The following is an 18,483-nucleotide window of genomic DNA, read 5'->3' as shown; positions in this document are numbered from 1 at the left end:
GCTCAGACTGTAGGGACATGCACCATTCGTTAGGTTCCCTGTGATATAATTAGAGAGAAATGTCAACATACATCCAGTTAGGCTGCTTTGTGGAAACCTCGTTAACTAAACCGACTCTGGCTAATCAAGGTTTCTATTTGGCTGAGTGGGTGGTCCACATACTCCTGATAGAAAATATATCCCAATGAGTCATGTTTTGAATCCTGTGTTTACGTGCTACATGTCACAGCCTGTTGAAGCACGGATGTTTTGGCAGCAGTGAGGATATTCCTCGTTCTCATGAAAACAGAATAAAAGGACGCTCATGTAAATAATGAGAGCTGAATGTGTTCAGGTCCGCTTGTGACCCAGAAACCATACCATGACATTCTGTACAAGAAAATGTTTAGTTTGAACAAAAAACGGGTTGCAAATTATGTTTCCAATGTTTAAAAGTCTAGTACGTCCTTTGAAAAAACAACCAAATTAGTATATTATATGTCATCTTCCAAAAAGAAACATAAATTGTTGTTTTTGTTTTCTGAAAGTATGTAACACACAAACAGGAGGCATCATTCTTTCTCAGAAAGAAAGTCAGTATGAATATTGTCACAATTTCCAAAAGCAAGCTGAGAGTGAAATTGAAAAGAAAGTGATACAAAAAGAAAAACAAAAGATACAGGATTCTTTCAACAGCAAGCATTAAACAAAACTGAAATTGAATGAGAGTAGGTCAGAATTATTCAGGGGAATGAACCCTATTTAATATTAGACATAAACTCTTTTACTTTCTTCTACCAAACCAGTTTTAAGACGTCTATTTTCACCTGCAAATTACCTCAACCATGCTGTCTGGGAAATAAAGCTCAAGCCATAATTGACATGTAATATTAGAGGATGTTCTATCCACAGATTGCAGATTAAAGACCTCTCTGGGTTATTTAAGGTTCCAGGAGGACATCTGTAATGTATACTCTTGATGTAGTCTACTTTACTGTGTAATCTGAGAACACACACCCATTATACTGCAAGCACTACTTTGGAATCTCTGAGTGAGCTTTTACTGCTGCACTCAGCATTTTAGAGATGGTCTCTGTCGTCAACACATCACTATAAACATGATGTATCTCTCAGAGCAAGGTTGGGTAGCTTAAATATAAAAGTATTCCATTGCAACAAGGAGAACCTTTCATTTCCTGCACCGTTTCCTTTCTCTTTCAGTCAAAGGAAATTGAGGCTGACAAGCATGGCCCAAAACATTTCCATTAGGAGAAACCATGCAAATATAAAATATAAGGTTCATAAAGTTGTCCAAACATAACCATAACTGTGGCAGGACAGAACATGTTCACTCTGATTAACACTCTGAATAACACCATTTGTGCAGTGATTTTATCAAAGTTATTTACCAGTCACTGACAAACAATGTCGTCCTATAAAGGAGCCATCAGAAAATACTTATATGTGTTGATTTGCAAGACAATAACAAATCAACTCTATTGTTTGGGTTGGAAGTACAAAAGTTGACCTCCATATTGATAGGTCACAGAAACGTGGATATTTGCAAGTAGCTGTACAAATCAGAACGTGACATGACTCCAGCAAACAGGTTTATGGCAGGACAGAAGGCACAAGTCAAATTCAGAGGAGAGCCTGAATTTCTCCAGAACTGCACAGTTTATAAATTAAAAAAATGATTTTGTTTTTATAAAGATGTACTGCAAGTTATGCGAAACAGCTTGATGGTTTGCTGCAGCCATGGGTTTAAAAATACTTCTATGGACCGTTTCCCAGAATGGTTCATGAGTAATACAGGGCAGATTCCACTTTCTCTTTTTGGAAAAGTAAAAGATCATTCAGAGTATTGAATTCGTAGAAAAGACTTCTCCCCTAAAAAGGAAACTAAAATATCTGTGTTGAAATTAAGCTGGGCGAGACCAAAGGGAGTTCCACTTAGTTTTACCGTCAGAAATGTGACATGATGAACAACAACATGTTCATGTTATACAGGATGTAATCATTAAATGTCAGTTTTGACTTTAAAAAACAAAAGACAACATTTTATTAATAATAAGGTATCAAGGAAAATAAATGTAATCAAATTAATGAAATAAAGCTGCATTTCTTAATTGTTTGGCTACTTAGGGGCAGCACAGCACACTGCAAATACAACAGGGACATTTTCTGTTCATGCAGTTGACATGTTAAACAAACACTTCAAACCAAACGTTTATTTCATGAAAATATTCTGTGTTTATGCCAGTGTGAAAATACACTGTTGCACTTGGTGAAATGTTCCTTACCAACATGATCACAATAATAATTTCCGTGAATATGACCTTATACCTTGTCTTGAAGAATCACTAAAGCACCACATGCTTGTTCATATGCCACAACAAATGCAACATTTCCTACAGGGACTAGCTGTGTAAGGAATTAACAGAGCCTTTAAAAAAAAAAATATAGATTTCATGTTTATATATATAGTGATTTTAAAGATATTCAGTTGAAGCTAGGAAATTAGACGGTATTGAGAGACTGACTAATACATTGATGGCCTTTAAATGGCAATTGTTGATACAGTTGCAAGAAAAAGTATGTGAACCCTTTGGATTCTCCACACATAGCGTTGTGTGTTCCTTCCAAACAACTCAACTTTGGTTTCATCTGTCCACAGAATATGTTGCCAGTAGTGCTGTGGAACATCCAGGTGCTCTTTTGCAAACTTCAAACGTGCAGCAATGTTTTTTCTGGACAGCAGTGGCTTCCTCCGTGGTGTCCTCCCATGGACTCCATTCTTGTTCAGTGTTTTACGTATCGTAGATTCCTCAACAGAGATGTTAGCATGTGCCAGAGATTTCTTTAAGTCTCTAGCTGACACTCTAGGATTCTTCTTCACCTCATTGAGCATTCTGCGCTGTGCTCTTGCAGTCATCTTTACAGGACGGCCACTCCTAGGGAGAGTAGCAACAGTGCTGAACTTTCTCCATGTATAGACACTTTGTCTTACCGTGGACTGATGAACATCAAGGCTTTCAGAGATACTTTTGTAACCCTTTCCAGCTTTATGCAAGTCAACCATTCTTAATGGTAGGTCTTCTGAGAGCTCTTTTGTGCGAGGCATGGTTCACATCTGGCAATGCTTCTTAAGAATAGCACATTCTAAACTGGTGTGTATTTTTTATAGGACAGCTTTAACCAACACCTCCAATCTCGTCTCATTGATTGGACTCCAGGTTGGCTGACTCCTGACTCCAATTAGCTCTTGAAGAAGTCTTTAGCCTAGGGGTTCACATACTTTTTCCACCCTGCACTGTGAATGTTTACATGGTGTGTTCAATACAAACACGAAAACATATCATTGTTTGTGTGGTATTAGTTGAAGCAGACTGTGTTTGTCTATTGTTGTGACTTAGATGAAGATCAGATTACATTTTATGACCAACTTATGCAGAAATCCAGGTCATTCCAAAGGGTTCACATACTTTTTCTTGCAACTGTATATGAGTGGACTTTTAAAAAAAAAAAACATTGTATTCGCTTTTTATTAGCAACACCCCCCATTTGTATTGTTCTTTTAATGATTATAATTCAATTTCTTTTATATTGTTTCAATCATTTATTTAATTTATTACAAATAAAGTTTTAAATGTTGTCTTTATTTTATTAATGTTGCCCTATGTCTTCCTTTGTTTTCCTGAAATCAGAGCCAATGGGATTTCTCCATAGGATTTTGGAAAATAGCTGGAAATAAGGTCTGTGGTTGAAACAAATTTAAGAGACGGATCACGTTTTGTTCTACGACATTAAATACATCAGCAGAGACCCCACTGGTGATTTTTGAAGAGTTTACGTTGGTTGTTAACAAGTGGCTGAATAGGACTACAGAAGTTGTCCAGGCCGTTGTACGTCATTACACCGAACACGTAAACACTCCCGCTAAGTTTGTTTGCCCTGTTCTGCTTGAAAGCAAGTACCTGTCTCCTGCTATCTGTATTTTGCGCAGTATATCTCTGAACGATGGTGATTCCACTGTGCAAATGGGCAACATTTCCTCTACTATGAAGGATGCTACAAGCCTGTCCATCTCTGCTTTGGTTACCGGTCCTCCAAATTCTAATTTGTGTTGCTTCTGAGTCGGCGGCGGCGCACTCACAACATCCTCACTCTGGGTTCGGGGGTCCTTAGCTATTAGCTTCACCTTAGCATGTGTTCTTTGCAGGTGTTTGTTGAGGTTTGACGTGGTGTTTCCAGCAGTGGATAACAGCTTCTGGCCTGGACACAGTTTGCACCTCACCGTCACATTCCTGTCTATTCTTCGGACGAACTCAAAATAATGGGCAGACCTCCACCCCACGAGAGTTATCGCTGACTCAGCCATGTTTATGCAGCACTGCACGTGGAGATGTGGACGCGCAAGTCGCGCAGATTACGTACATATAAACCTGTGGTGGAAACCCCTCTTGTCTGTCAGTGTGATTATGACTGATTTTTATAAAAGTACTTACTTTGTAACGCGTTCAGTGTTTCTCACAGAATTTGGTTCTATTTGTCGCCTTATTCCAAAGCGACTTACAATGACCAATTACAGGGACATTCTCCCTGGAGTAACCGAGGGCTAAGTGCCTTGCTCAAGGGCACACTAGTAGTGGTGTTCCACTACTAGTGGAATTTGAACTCGCAACCTTCCGATCATCAGCCCACCTCACTACCAAAACAAAAAACTAAATAATAATAATAATAATTTTTTTTTTTTTTATGAGATCCATTTGTGTCGGACGATATTTAATTGTGGCGGCCCGCCACAAATAAATCAATGTATGGGAAACTCTGAGCATAACGTTAGCATTTTGCTTCCGGCGATTAGATTTATGATTTGAAAATTATAAAAGTAGGGTAGACATGTGGAGAGTATCCGGCTGAACAAAACGTGCATTTATCAAACAGGTTCGTTTTCCACTGACCTTATTTCGAGCTATTTTCCAAAATCCTACGGAGAAATCCCATTGCTTTTTTGTCGAAGGAACCCATGTGCAGCTGATTTCCGGGTACATATGCCATCCCTGCACCAGGCAATGGTTGCTACATTTTAGTCTTTCTTAAAATGTAGCAACAGCTGACTGTCCACTGTGTACATATATGCTGCCTACAGTATAAACATGCATGGTACATGTATGACATAAACACTCCTACAGAGGCTAATGGGAGTCAGCAAGTTTTGTTTACTGTGAAAAGCCAAGAGGATCTCTGCTCCCCTCTAAGAAAAGTAAATAATAATAATAATAATAATAATAATTCCGGCTAGTCCTCAAAAAGTCAATTTAGAATGTTTCAAATAGTTTCAAACTCCAGCTTTTATTTGGTTAGTGCTCAACAAACATGTCAAGTAAAATGTCAAAGAATAATGTTCCATTGGCACTACCCCCTTTGCCTGCATTCTCCAACCTGTCCTGGGATGGAACCTCCTCCTGCTAGAAATGTAAACCACAAAATGTGCTCCGAGTTCTCAGATCGGTAGCACTGCTAACTGAGCTAACAGCTAACTCGGTAACTAGCTGTCAGGGAGGCGTGTGGCGTAGTGGATAGAGCCTTGGTGTTGGGATCAGGGGGACACAGGTTCAAACCCCACTGCAGTCAGCATGTCGTTGTGTCCCTGTCCCTGTCCCTGTCACTTCACCCCAAATTGCTCCTGTGGGGATTTCCCACAGTATTGAGTATGTAAGTCGCTTTGGATAAAAGCGTCTAACAAGTGACATGTAATGTTAGCTTTATTTTAGCAACAAGAAAAGTTTTTCTGACTATCAAAAGATTGTGTAAATCAGTTGGGGCAGAGGTGCTGGAGGACAAAGAGGAAAAAACCTGTGAACTTTTAAAATATTATATGATCATCAAAACAAACTAAGAGCTGCAATGCCTTACGCACAGTTCCAGGTATACGAGCTCCTCATCAAAGTTACACCGTGCAGGAAAGGCTCAGAGTGGGACTGGCAGAAACACCATCGTCCCTATTAGTCGGCCTCAGAACTGTTTTATGGCTGTTAAAGGTCAAATGCTGCGAAATGGCCTATATACACGTGACATGCCTTACCCCCTCGTATAACACATTTTCTGAAGCTGTACAGTATTTAATCTGCAGGAATTCCCATACCTCCCTCTGCCCTTCACCCGCTGCTGCTTATCTTCCCCCCTTCCACCTAAGCACCCATCTGTGGGAATATTTATCTGAGAAAGACCCCCATTTAACCATAAGTCAGAGCTTGAGAGCAACAGAGATCAGTGATGTTGAAAACATGTGCAGGGGAGTGACTAGGCCAAACTCAAACTATGCTGCTGTTAATAAATATTCAAACAGGATTTGTCTGACTGAAATAACCCTAATTCAGCTACCAGTTAACTGACTGTAAACTGCACAGTGGTCTTGAAGTGATTTCTTAAAGTTTTAAATGTAACTCATACAAGAACAGTGCTAAGGTTCCCTCTAATCTTTAGCTTTCTGTAGTGACAATGAATTGGAAATATTCCTCTGAGAAAGACTCGCATTTCACTAGAGGTTCACTGTAATACTTGTTTCAAATATGAAACAATTGAATTATTATTACACTTGCATCACTGTCAGAGCAGGATTTTACTGCAGTTGGTTGCCCTGGAGACCTTAAACTATCTCCTTTGGCTGACCGAAGGACAATACCCAAAAAGTATTACGTTTACTGTACTTAAAGAGGTTCACCATTGTCAAGTCCCTCTTACTAGTGAGAGGAGCATGTTGATCTCCATTACTGGATGCAACAACATACGATCCCTTCCTGATGAACTTCAGGACCTTAAATCAGTTATCGAGAGATTCTTGATTATGTTTGTGATCATTTGCTAATAGATGAAAGGGTCAATTTGTACTTAGACACAGTAATTGAGTAAGTTTATCAGTTACTTTCCTAAAATGACAGAGATCAAACTCACTGTGTTTTTGATCTCTGACTGATGTGAACTGACTTGATGCAGCTGCAGTGGGACAGCGCTGCCCCCTGTTGGGTTTTACTCACATTGCATGCCTCTGTGTTATCCTGTCGATGGGGCAGCAGGAAGGAGAAGGCCCTCAGATCTCCGTCACACTCCTCCACCGTCTGGTTCAGCTCCTGGCAGCTGGTCACCACCGTGTAGAAGTGGGTGGGGATGGGCAGGGCCTCGGCCGAGACCCTGGACAGAAGAGAGAGTTACACTAATGTACAGCGGCCTGGTGTTTTGTAATATATCTGTTTGTTTGCTTCTTTGTTGATTGGGGAAAGAGGAAAGTGATTTGATTTGATTCACTTTTATTTGGTATTGTGTATCACCATGCATGTGAAAGTGCATTTTCTGACAAAAAGCTTCTTACAAGATCAATAATAAACCTTTCAGCCTAATTGTAACGTTATGATGTCTTTCTCATACAGTTGAAGTAGAACATTAAAGGGCCTGTCAGTGTGATACAGGTCAGTTCTTACTCTCTGATCTTCTCCGTGGTGTCTCGCAGGCCGTCGTAATCATTATCAAATATGGGTCCAGCTAGAACGTTGATGCCGTTGTTTTCCTCTGCGTAGCGCCTCAGCAGCGTGCCCTGCAGGTAACTCCACATTCCTGCAGATAGAAGAAAAAAGGATTAGGTGCTAAAACAAAAAGCATATATCTTATGATAAGTCTCCTTCCTAAACTCATCAACCCATTTCACTTCTGATGTAAATATATCAGGATCAGGAGTGCTGCATGTTAACTGCAGTTTGAACGTAATGCATGCAGGATGCACTGCAGAGGGGGGGCTTGCATATCGCATCTGGATGTCCTCTGGCTCAGCTACTGTGGGTATGCCAAAAAAGATACAGAAATATCACATTTTACATTCTCTGAACATTCAATGTTGTTGTTCAGCTCAATATGATGATATATTTTCAGTTTAAAGGTGCGAATGTTTATTTTATTTTATTTAACATTAAATCAATCAGTTAATTTTCACTGTTATTACAGTATATCAAATCCTAATGTTGTGTCAACGGTTTTTAACCTTTACCAGCTTTGAGAACACTTTCATGATCAATCATTATAAAACATATGAAGCTTAGCGCAAGTTCAGACAGGAAGACCTATCACTCCGTATTGCACGTCATGGCAATACTCGCTCCCTGCGCTAAATGACAGGGCGCGCCACTCCTCAGCTAACATATCACTCCCCTCCATTTACAAGCCTAATCATCGCACCTGTTAATCCCTCTATATATGCACTCCCCTTTCCTATCAGCTGTCTTCCAGGTGTCAACGCACAACCCTCCTCCACCCCTTCGCCTCCTGCTTTCAACTCAGGGCCAAGCTTAACCTTCTCCCTTCCAACCGGACCTAACCACTTATCACCACCACCAGTGTCTACACCCAGGGGGGTTCATCGGAAACGGTTCTTCCCTTCCCGATTGATATCCTACAAAACCTGGGCCTAATCGCCAAAACACCATTTCATTCACTTGTTATAAACTGTCATCATTATGTTTCATTTATATAATGTGACTGATAATAAATATGTATTCCATACATCACGTCTCTCCTGATTGAAATCATATCTATTATTCTGAAATGGGACGAACTTTACGACCTTTTATGGGCTAGAAATAGAAATGTGTTAATAAACTTTAAAAGACATAAGTGAGACATATTTTTGGTCCTCTAAGAGGATTTTAACTTTCATAATCTAATTTAGGAAACAAAACATATTCTGTGTCCTGCAAGACTATGTTCCTTGTTCAACTCAGCACTGTCCGCACACTGATCCTGATGTCATCAATCTGCATACAATATGTTCCAGCATTAATCAAACTGTAAATTCCCCAGACACGCACTGTGTTCCCAGCACTGATGACAATGAGGATTATGTGTATCTGCATGAGACAGCGATTCAGAGAGGGTGTGTTTGTCCTGATAAGTCCTCTCTCTCTGCAGAAACAATGGGTGTCAGGCGGTGCTCGCTCAGACCTGACACCACCACACGTATGTCTCTTTGTCTCATCACACTGGGTGTCGCTGATTTACAGGAAGAGAGAAGGCACTCATTAAACTGGTCATCACACACAGCTGAACGATGAGGCACTAACTCTTAATATTGGACAGAAGCACTGCAGATCATACTTCTTTAAAGACTGTTAAAGGTTGTAGCAAACTCACTGATTATAGTATAGCACATAGCACATGTTGAATTCAACAAGAAACTCACTGATATTTGTGGATGCATGGCTCTTAACTCACAGTTACTCATTTAAGTAAGGGGTTAGTTTTATTGTTTGATGTTCCTGATATTTGACCACTACCAGGTAGTATCTACAGCGATACATGTCATGTTAATCAGTCTCACATCATGTCAATCCAAATCTGAATATTTGATTTGGCTCGTTGAGGTTTTATGAACTTTTGCTGGGATGTATGAATCAGTTACAGTGCTCTGTATGTATGCCCTTACAACGCCCCGGTGCTACAAGTTTAACCTTGTTGATATATGAACTTGTTTTTTAAGGGTGTGACTCACTCTTGAATGCAGGGTACATGGGGACCATGTTGGTGATGAGCGAAGCGTCATATCTGGACTCTGGAGAAGATGCCAGCTCTGTGAACAAAATCCCAAAACACTCTTAACACGTGGAAAACAAATACTTCCATAATGCAAACATTACAGAGAGGCTGTGAACATTAAAGCATCAGAGCTGAATCACTCGGGGACATTTTATTTGTGTTCTGCTATAGTCTCATGACATGTCCTTTTCTAAATGTAATTTACAGTTGTCAGTATAAACATTGCATCACATTATAAAAGAATAACTGTAGCTGTTAGTATTTCATAATCACAGCCTGATATTATTGGTAATTTATACAAGAGCAAATGTTAACTGCTCTTTGAGTAAAACTGATCAAAACCAGAACTTTACGTGGACAACATTTTGTAATAACATTAGTTCCTGTACTGCAGTCAAACATAAATACAAAGGTGATGCATCAATTTGCTATTCACTGTAAACAAAAGGTTAACGTATATAATTGTATACCATCAATAATCTAAAGAAAGGTGTAGCATTGAGTGAGTGAGTGAGCAAGGCTTAAGGGGACATTATGCATTTGTTGTGTGTGTAGGTCTTATCTTCTATTATCTTGCATACTACTGGACTCATCAGCCTATGTGTGTGCTCCTCTCCTGCAGGTTTACCTGGAGGGTAGAGGGATCCGTAGGTGAGCTGGTTGTTCTGGCTGTAGGCGGTGCAGCTCTGACTGTGATCAGCTGACACTCTGGGGTCCACTCGGACACACTGAGCCCCGGCAGAGACCTCCGGGATGGGAGTCATCTCCTCCTGACAGACAACAAACGGGAAAGTAAGAGAAAGGAATGTGACAAATGTATCTTACCTATTTGGTTTTCATACAGCTCTGCTGTTGCTCTGGTTTAAATCTGCCAGTGTAACCAGATTAGATCAACACATATCATATAATAATGCAATCTGTAACACTGAATTGTAAAAAAGAAAACATAGTGAAGAGCAAACATACTGACATAAAGTTCCGGTTCCTTGTGTGTTTTCTTGTGTACAATGTAGGAGCGATTTCCTTAGTTTATTTTGTATTTGGATCATGAGATTGTGTGGTTTGTGTTTTTAAATGTATTTATGCCTTCAGGTGTTTTTTTTGCGATTTAAAGGAGAAGTGCTGCAGTCTAGCTGCGTGGGTCTGTGAGATGCAAATGTGTAAATAAAACGTTATTTTATTTTTTCATCGATTTTGACGGAATTAGCATATCCTTTTATTTTTCAAATCGCATCGGGACCTTCCTTTTATCTTTAAACAAGCGTCTATTCATCTCAATCAATCCAAGAGTGATAAATAAAAAGGGAATAAAGAAACAATTTCATATTATGGTCTACAGCTAACACTTTCAATACAAACGTTTTAATCCACAAGCGGAAATTCAGTTTGTTGTCTTACAGTTACACACACACACACACACACACACACACACACACACACACACACACACACACACACACACACACACACACACGGCCCAAATTGTATTCCCAAACGAGGGGTACCTCGGCAGTCCCCTGGAGGAGAATTAGTAAGTAGCTACTAGAACACATTTGTGGGTAATTCTAGCTACTTTTATTTTGTTCCTTGAAGGGACTTGAACCATGACCATCAGGGTTCCTAAGCCAGGCCCCTGCAGACTGAGCTACGGCCTGTGTGTCTCACATGTGAGCCGCTGCAGCTTGTTAACCTGCAGCATGTTCCTGTAAACATGAGACAAACATGTGTGTTCAGGGTCACGGACAGAGTCGCTGTGTTTCTGATGTTTTTGCACACCTTTGTGTTTATGTTTGCATGTTCTTGCACCTCCGTCGTGTTCTGCCCCTACACACACGCTGCCTCTCACTATAAACAACAACAACATGTAACCTGTCGTGCGTCACATCTTTACAGCCTGACACCTGGTTTAAGTACAGGAGTCAGGAGCAGAAAGAGGTCAAGGAAACACATCACTGTTTCAGAGAAACATTCTGCTGCAATAACAGAGCTTTCTGGGATTTCTTTTGCTCCAAGATGCATTTTAGTATTCATTTGACTTTTGATGCACCAGCTTCTTAAGACTTGAAACACACAGATTGATAACCTATCAAGGCCTTTTATGGCTATAATCATGACATCAAGCTACTGCAAACACTAGTGTATGGCAGCCTGACCAACTTAGCTTTTGAAGAAAAGTAAACCCGGAATATAAACTGTATGTAAGCCCAGGGGATCCCGTTTGTGTTTTTGAAGCCTAATAACAAAAAAAATGATTGAAGTCCTTCCAGCAGTTGCCTTTCTACGGGACCTAACTTGTCAAAATTGGATAACAAAAATATAATGTTCAAACTCTATATGCAGTAATGTAAGTGCAGACAATTACAAAACATGAATACAGTAATGTTTGTGAAAAACAGTGTGAAAGATATTTAGTTTAGTAGAGCTTTTAATGGTTGTGCTTAGAATAAAACTCCAGGGAATGGTTAGTCAATGTGACGTCAACCTCAGTAAAAAAACAAGTGTGTGTGCGTGTGTGTGTTTGTGTGTACCTGTCGTGGCACTGTGTATGCTGTCCACAGAGGCATGGTCAGCTCCTTGCTGTAGCCGCTGATGAACTCCACATGATGGAGCAGACTGTACTGAGTTTCAAACATGATGGCCGGACGACCAAACGGGAGGTGAGTGCTGTCTGTAAACAGAGGAGGAACAGTCAGAGAGGACCGAAAGAGGAAATAAGTTATAATCCAGTGTTTTAGATGATCATATCCCTAATATATGCACTAACCCCCAGGCCTTTACATAAAATGCTGACGGTGATACAAGGAAATGATGCTTCAGTTTTGCAGTGAATACTCAGTGCCTCAGAACGTATATAAATAATAATAATAACTTGGATTTATATAGCAAGAAACCCAAGGACGCTTTACAATAGGACGAAGGGCCGTGGGGGGAGACAAAAAGGAAAACATTTACAGTAGGTTATAGTGTGGAGAAGGTTACTTTTCAATGTAACAGGTTACATATTTGGAGTTATCCCTTTAAATACAATGAGTAAAGTATCTCTTCACCACTATCAAGTCATTTTGACAAAACTGATTACCATCAAACTCTTTGTTGGAAGGTTTTGCAGTACAACCTGATTTATTATTGGGTTAGAGCAACGATATTCATGTCAAATTCTCAGTTTAAGCAGAACATTATATAGTGAGATGCAGTTTGATTAATGACTGTAGTTGAAATACTTTGTTTTTCTCATAATAGTACCTAGTTACTCCCCAAAACCGATTACATTTCGTAAAATTATAATTAAAAAATTAAAAAATCGTAAATGTCCCCTCTGTGGGACTAATGAAGGTATTCTGATTCCTAGAATGTAATACATACTTGACAAAGGGGGGTACTTGCATATTTAGTGGCCTTGCTACTACCAAACTTGGAATAACATTTTCCTGATACTGCTGATCCATTTAGCCTAATATATAAAATTACAAATTAGCCTTAAAATCTGTGAAGAAATCTCACTCCCCAAACAAAACCTTAAGGATGAGAAGATGGAGTGCTTATTGCAACACTATGAACACCTATTGAGATCTGCAAAGAGAGTGAAGTGTGACGAAACCTACTGTAACTGTACATCCCATCAGGGGCAGGACTGAAGGCTTCAATCGTCTCCTCCACCTTATTCTGGGACAGAAAAACATATGTCAGCTTGTTTTGATGCTTTTGCGCCCCTTAACAGAATAAATATTGATCAATACAGTACAGTTTGAATTGTTTTGTTGGTGTTGTTTCACAGTTTAACATAGAGCTGAAAGTCAGGAATTATTTTAGTGACCTCATCATCACAGCTGCAGCCCAGGTCGTGGGTCACGACGGTGTCAGGGTCAGCTGGAGACGGGAGGGTCACTTCCTCCGGCATGCTGGGCTCGAAAGGAGGATTTTTCAGCATGTCGTTCAGGCTGCCGTACGTCCCGTTGTTAGGGGCCGGCTTCAAGCCTAACAAATCTGAGACAGAGACAGACAGAGAGATGAACAGACGGACAAACAGAAATGTATTTGTGTATCCCATTCTGGGATAAAAGTCCTAAAACTATTTAGGAGCTCTCTCAGCACATCACACAAGAAATTATGGCCAGTTTAATAGTTTTATTATGGCCTCAAGAGCATCGATGCCAATATTGCATAAAATATTCAATAACAATATTCTCACCACACATGACGTTGTATAATTCTATATTTTCAAACTCTGGCACTTTTTTATGGAACTTGAAGCTTGGTCCATGACCCATGAATATGGTCTGTGTGAAGGAGAAAAAGACATGTACGTATTAAATACAGAAGAAGAATCTCTAATCAGTCGTAAATATTCATTAAATGAATACATGACAATAGTTCTGAGACTTCAATAAAGAAATATCAGAGCGTAGATCTCAAAAAGGCTATCGGTAACCTCAGAGGTATATTATTATATACAATTACAATAAACATTATAGTACAGTATGTAATACAGGAGAGAATAAGAGGTGTACTCAGTACCCTCATGCTGGTTATCTTGTTGTCAAAGCCGTGGTCACCAAAGAAACCGCATCGTGCCCTCAATTTCTCTGGCATTTTCCTGAACCAGAAACATAAATATCAACAACAAAGAAAGCTATTCTTTCTTCAAATGTTGACCTGAGAACAACTGCAAAACATTCAATTCTGCCAATGTTAAACTTCATTTACCCAAACATCTCAGGAAGTTTCCATTTGCCCCAGAAAAATATCCCACTACCCTCAATTTAAAATATGGAAAAGATTTTTGGGGTCTTGTGTCTTCACTCGTATGATTGAAGTGACACTTGCTTTTTTACAAAATAAAAACAAAAAAAACAAAGGAATAGGGTTTAACCATGTAAACTACAATACTTAATGTATGGTATGGTAAATAACTACAACAAGTGTTCCCCTCCCTGATATACTGTATGCTTATGGTGTTTATACAGTGTGAGATATAAATCCTGAGTCCTGGTATAGTCCTGACTCAGAATCAATAGAGTAATGATTTGTTGGTAATTAATCATGACATTTAGCAGAAGTCAGTTAGTGAGTCAGGTTACTTGGCAATGTGCCACTTCCTCTCCATCAGCAGGTGCACGTCCTCGATCCTGCGGTTGTTAGCGTAGTGAAGCCTCTTGGGTAAATGTTGCTTTAGGTACGGCTTGAAGTGCTGCGTCGGCATTTTACACTGAAACAACAAATATAGAAAGGTGAGCGACCTCTCTGTGGACAGTTTGAGAAACCACATGAAACATGGTTTGGTTGATGTTAGTGTTGTTGTGGTACTTACAGTGAGGTTTGCAACCACTACCTTTGGGTCATCTGGAGAAGAAAAATAGTGTCAACATGAAGACTGTTTACATTTTATGTTTAATGTTGTGTAGAAACTAGTCACTCTTCTTACATGTGGAGGATTTGGGGTCTCGGCGTCGTATTCTGCCCAGAGAGCCGGGGATCAGCTGGATCTCGTCTATGTTGAGTGGGTAGCTGCTGAGGAACTCTGTGCGGTCGCAGTGAGCCTCCTCCATACCTGACAGGCAGGGAAATAGCAATAATCTGTTATCATCAAAGGGTTGCGTTCACCTTCAACTTAAATAAAACGTAAAACTGTTTTTTTAGCTCCTTTTCACTGCTAACATTAATTCATTCGATTTAATGTACCAATATTTTGGTTTATCTGCCTATGAAAGGTGTGCTGCCTGTTGAAAATACACCCGAGCTGGGACTTGCATGAATTGAAAACTGCAATGAGGCTTTCCAGAAATGTTGTGTCATACTCTGATCTGCAGGCCTCACAGTCAACAGTTGTCAAAGGGACTATTTCTTTGGTAGAAAGAAGAACAGTAGAAAGTTCCAGTAAAAATCATTCTTTGAACTCTTTTGTATTAGATAAACAAAGTTCAGAACCATCTTTTTTCTATGATTTCTATGATATTTTCTATGATTTAATGGTATTAAAAATAGGGAAGGACCCTGAAAGCAATCTCTCTTTTAGAAGGACACCCTGATTACAGTAGATATAAAACCAATCAGAAAAGTATCATACAACAACAAATGATAAACAGACCAAGGACGTCCAAATAAGAGACATTCATTTATTTAATCGAATCACAGTCACACTGCTCTATGTCATAGGGATTATAAAATAATAGTTTATCCAATTGTAAAAGCTTCTGCAGACGGCTGCACAATCTCAGTATAAACATGGAGATATTTTGAAGACCAACTTATCTTGGGACCTAGATCAGTATGAATTTTATCTCTGGATAAAAGACAAGCAATATCCCAGCTAGCGGGGAACGCTCTCACAACTTTGGCTAACGTTACCTACAGGTTCTAATAAGGTTTTAAAGAAACGTTTTAATCTGATGTTCAAAGAACCTTTTTAGGATGTTTATTTTTTCAAATAATGTTCCTGTAAGGTTTAAGGGTAAGTAAGACATAACGTTTTAACTGCAACATTCAGAGGATGTTTTGAGGATGTTATTAAGGCCTGAGATGACATTACGTTTTTTTATAAAACGTTCCTTTAATGTGATATGTTAACAAAGGTGGAACGTTTTGCCTGCAATATTCTAAGGATGTGTTTTGGATGTTGTTGGGTAACACATTAAAGATGTTCTTTATAAAACGTTCCCTCAATGTTACATGATAACCAAAGAAGAACATTTTGAAAGCAACATTTGGATAATGTTTTCCGGAGGTTATTATTTTTTTATAAAATGTTCGTGTGATGTGAAATATTAACACGGTCATGGTCAACGTCAGATTTATTAGTAGTGCGCTTTAAAAAAAAAAAATTGCTGCATTTGTTTGAAAAGGATGTTTAAAAGAAATCTGATGTCACCATATTTTCTTTAAAAAAACAAAACAAGCACGTAATTCATGATATTGCACGTTTGCGTAGGCATGTCTGAGTTCCCAGCTAGACATTGTTGGTTCTAAAAACATTCTGAGAATGTTACCATTCATTGTTCTAGGAATGGTTTCATCGAGAAGTTTTATTTTGGTTCCTAGAATGTACTTCTGAAAGGTAGGATAACGTTCTCTAAAAACATTCTTAAAATGTTAGGTGATAACTTTGCTCGAACATTATACCCCAAGTGTTTTTGTTGTTTATGCACATATCTCTATTGTGAATAACACTTAGAAAACCAAAGACAGACATATAGAGGAACAGACCGACTATCACTGCCCGTCCCTGAAACCCCTGTTAGTGTTTGTATGTGTTTGTTTCTACTGTGTGTGTCTCCCCCCTCCACCTGCCTGCTGGTCTTGTTTGTTTGTTTGTAGCCTTTATTTAATCAGAGGCCTGTACTACGAAGCAGGATTTTCGCTTAGCAAGATAACTTCTGGGATTTCCGGTAATACGAAGCTGGTTCACTTTTTAGCCGGCTAGATCTCCATGGTGATTTATCCTGGAACCTAGTCTGTGCTCCGAAGCAGGATAGGTTCCAGGATAAGAGATCAACTCAGCGAAAGCACCATGCCTGCTGACCAATCAGAGCTCAGTGTGCGGAGGAAATACAGGAAAGACGGCCGGCCAAAATCACCGACTGCGTGTGAACGTGAAAATGAATAGAATATCACCTCCCATCTTCAGAGCAATCTGACTATTATAACATTAGCGTTAAGAAAGCTTACTTAAATATCTGCCACAACATAAGTAACCGGATCAGAGTAACATTAAGTACAGTCCGCAGCATATCACTTCATAATGTATCATATATTTCCTTATCTGAGTCAGCTGAGCCGTATCTGGCCGTGCAACACTCACAGTGTCACATACTGTATGCAGAAGTATTATTTTAAGCAACACATTAAGTTGACGAAACACTCGAGTCAAATGTATTTAAAGTCAGATCGTGTTTTAGACGGGGCAGTGATATCATGAACCTGTTAATGTACGCATTCAAACACTTTTTCTGTTACCAGCTGTATTCACCTTGCAGGTGCAGCTATGTGGCTTTTATCCTGGATCAAGTGTTTAAGTCATGGATGTTTAAAGTTTAACTTCTTCATATTTGACTAATATTATAGTTGACTTTTCATTCAGGAAGTATGACGCTGCGCTGTCAGTATGCTTCTCCATGTTTGTGATTGGTCGAATGCTCCAGATACCACCCCTTTTATGTGAACGCGCACCTAACTAGATAGGACACGGCTGGCTTGAGCGAACGAGTTGATAGCCAGCGTCGTAGTTTAGCGAGAGCGGGTTTGTTTTGGATTAAGTCAACCGGATAACTCAAAACATATCCAGGATATGTTGAACTAGATTCGTAGTATACCCCCCTGGTCGGGACCAGGTTAGGTTGCAGGCTAAGAGCTCAACTCAGTGAAAGCACTGCCTGCTGACCAATCAGAGCTCAGAGTTTAAAGCGATCAAGTCATATTACAGGAGAAAGGATATACAGAAAAGCTGCCGTTGCAGGAAAGACGGCCGGCAAAAATCACCGACTGTGTGAACGTGAACATTAATAGAATATCACCTCCATCTTCAGAGCAATCTGACTATTATAACATTAGCATTAAGAAAGCTTACTTAAATATCTGCCACAACATAAGTAACCGGATCAGAGTAACATTACGTACAGTCCGCGGCATATAACATAATAATGTATCATATATTTCCTTATCTGAGTCAGCTGAGCCGTATCTGGCCGTGCAACACTCACAGTGTCACATACTGTATGCAGAAGTATTATTTTAAGCAACACATTAAGTTGACGAAACACTCGAGACAAATGTAATTAAAGTCAGATCGTGTCTTAGACGGGGCAGTGATATCATGAACCTGTTAATGTACGCATTCAAACACTTGTTCTGTTACCAGCTGTATTCACCTTGCAGGTGCAGCTATGTGGCTTTTATCCTGGATCAAGTGTTTAAGTCATGGATGTTTTA

The 18,483-nt window shown here is 39.5% G+C and overlaps 1 protein-coding gene across 1 annotated transcript in view; it reads right to left on the bottom strand.

Annotated features, from left to right (window-relative positions):
- Window positions 1–18,483, bottom strand: part of LOC117553725 (ectonucleotide pyrophosphatase/phosphodiesterase family member 2-like) — an 86,380-nt gene that overhangs the window by 32,875 nt on the left and 35,022 nt on the right. The window contains 12 exon segments of the mRNA XM_034227775.1: window positions 7,020–7,173; window positions 7,461–7,593; window positions 9,518–9,595; window positions 10,190–10,331; window positions 12,090–12,229; window positions 13,164–13,224; window positions 13,376–13,545; window positions 13,751–13,838; window positions 14,077–14,155; window positions 14,640–14,767; window positions 14,870–14,901; window positions 14,984–15,109. Of these exon segments, the coding sequence (XP_034083666.1) occupies window positions 7,020–7,173; window positions 7,461–7,593; window positions 9,518–9,595; window positions 10,190–10,331; window positions 12,090–12,229; window positions 13,164–13,224; window positions 13,376–13,545; window positions 13,751–13,838; window positions 14,077–14,155; window positions 14,640–14,767; window positions 14,870–14,901; window positions 14,984–15,109 (1,331 nt within the window).

The sequence above is a fragment of the Gymnodraco acuticeps genome, unplaced genomic scaffold, assembly GCF_902827175.1.
Source record: "Gymnodraco acuticeps unplaced genomic scaffold, fGymAcu1.1, whole genome shotgun sequence".
Classification (NCBI taxonomy): Eukaryota; Metazoa; Chordata; class Actinopteri; order Perciformes; family Bathydraconidae; genus Gymnodraco; species Gymnodraco acuticeps.
The sequence above is the reverse complement of the archived record's forward strand: the minus strand, read 5'-3'. Positions and strand labels throughout refer to the sequence as shown.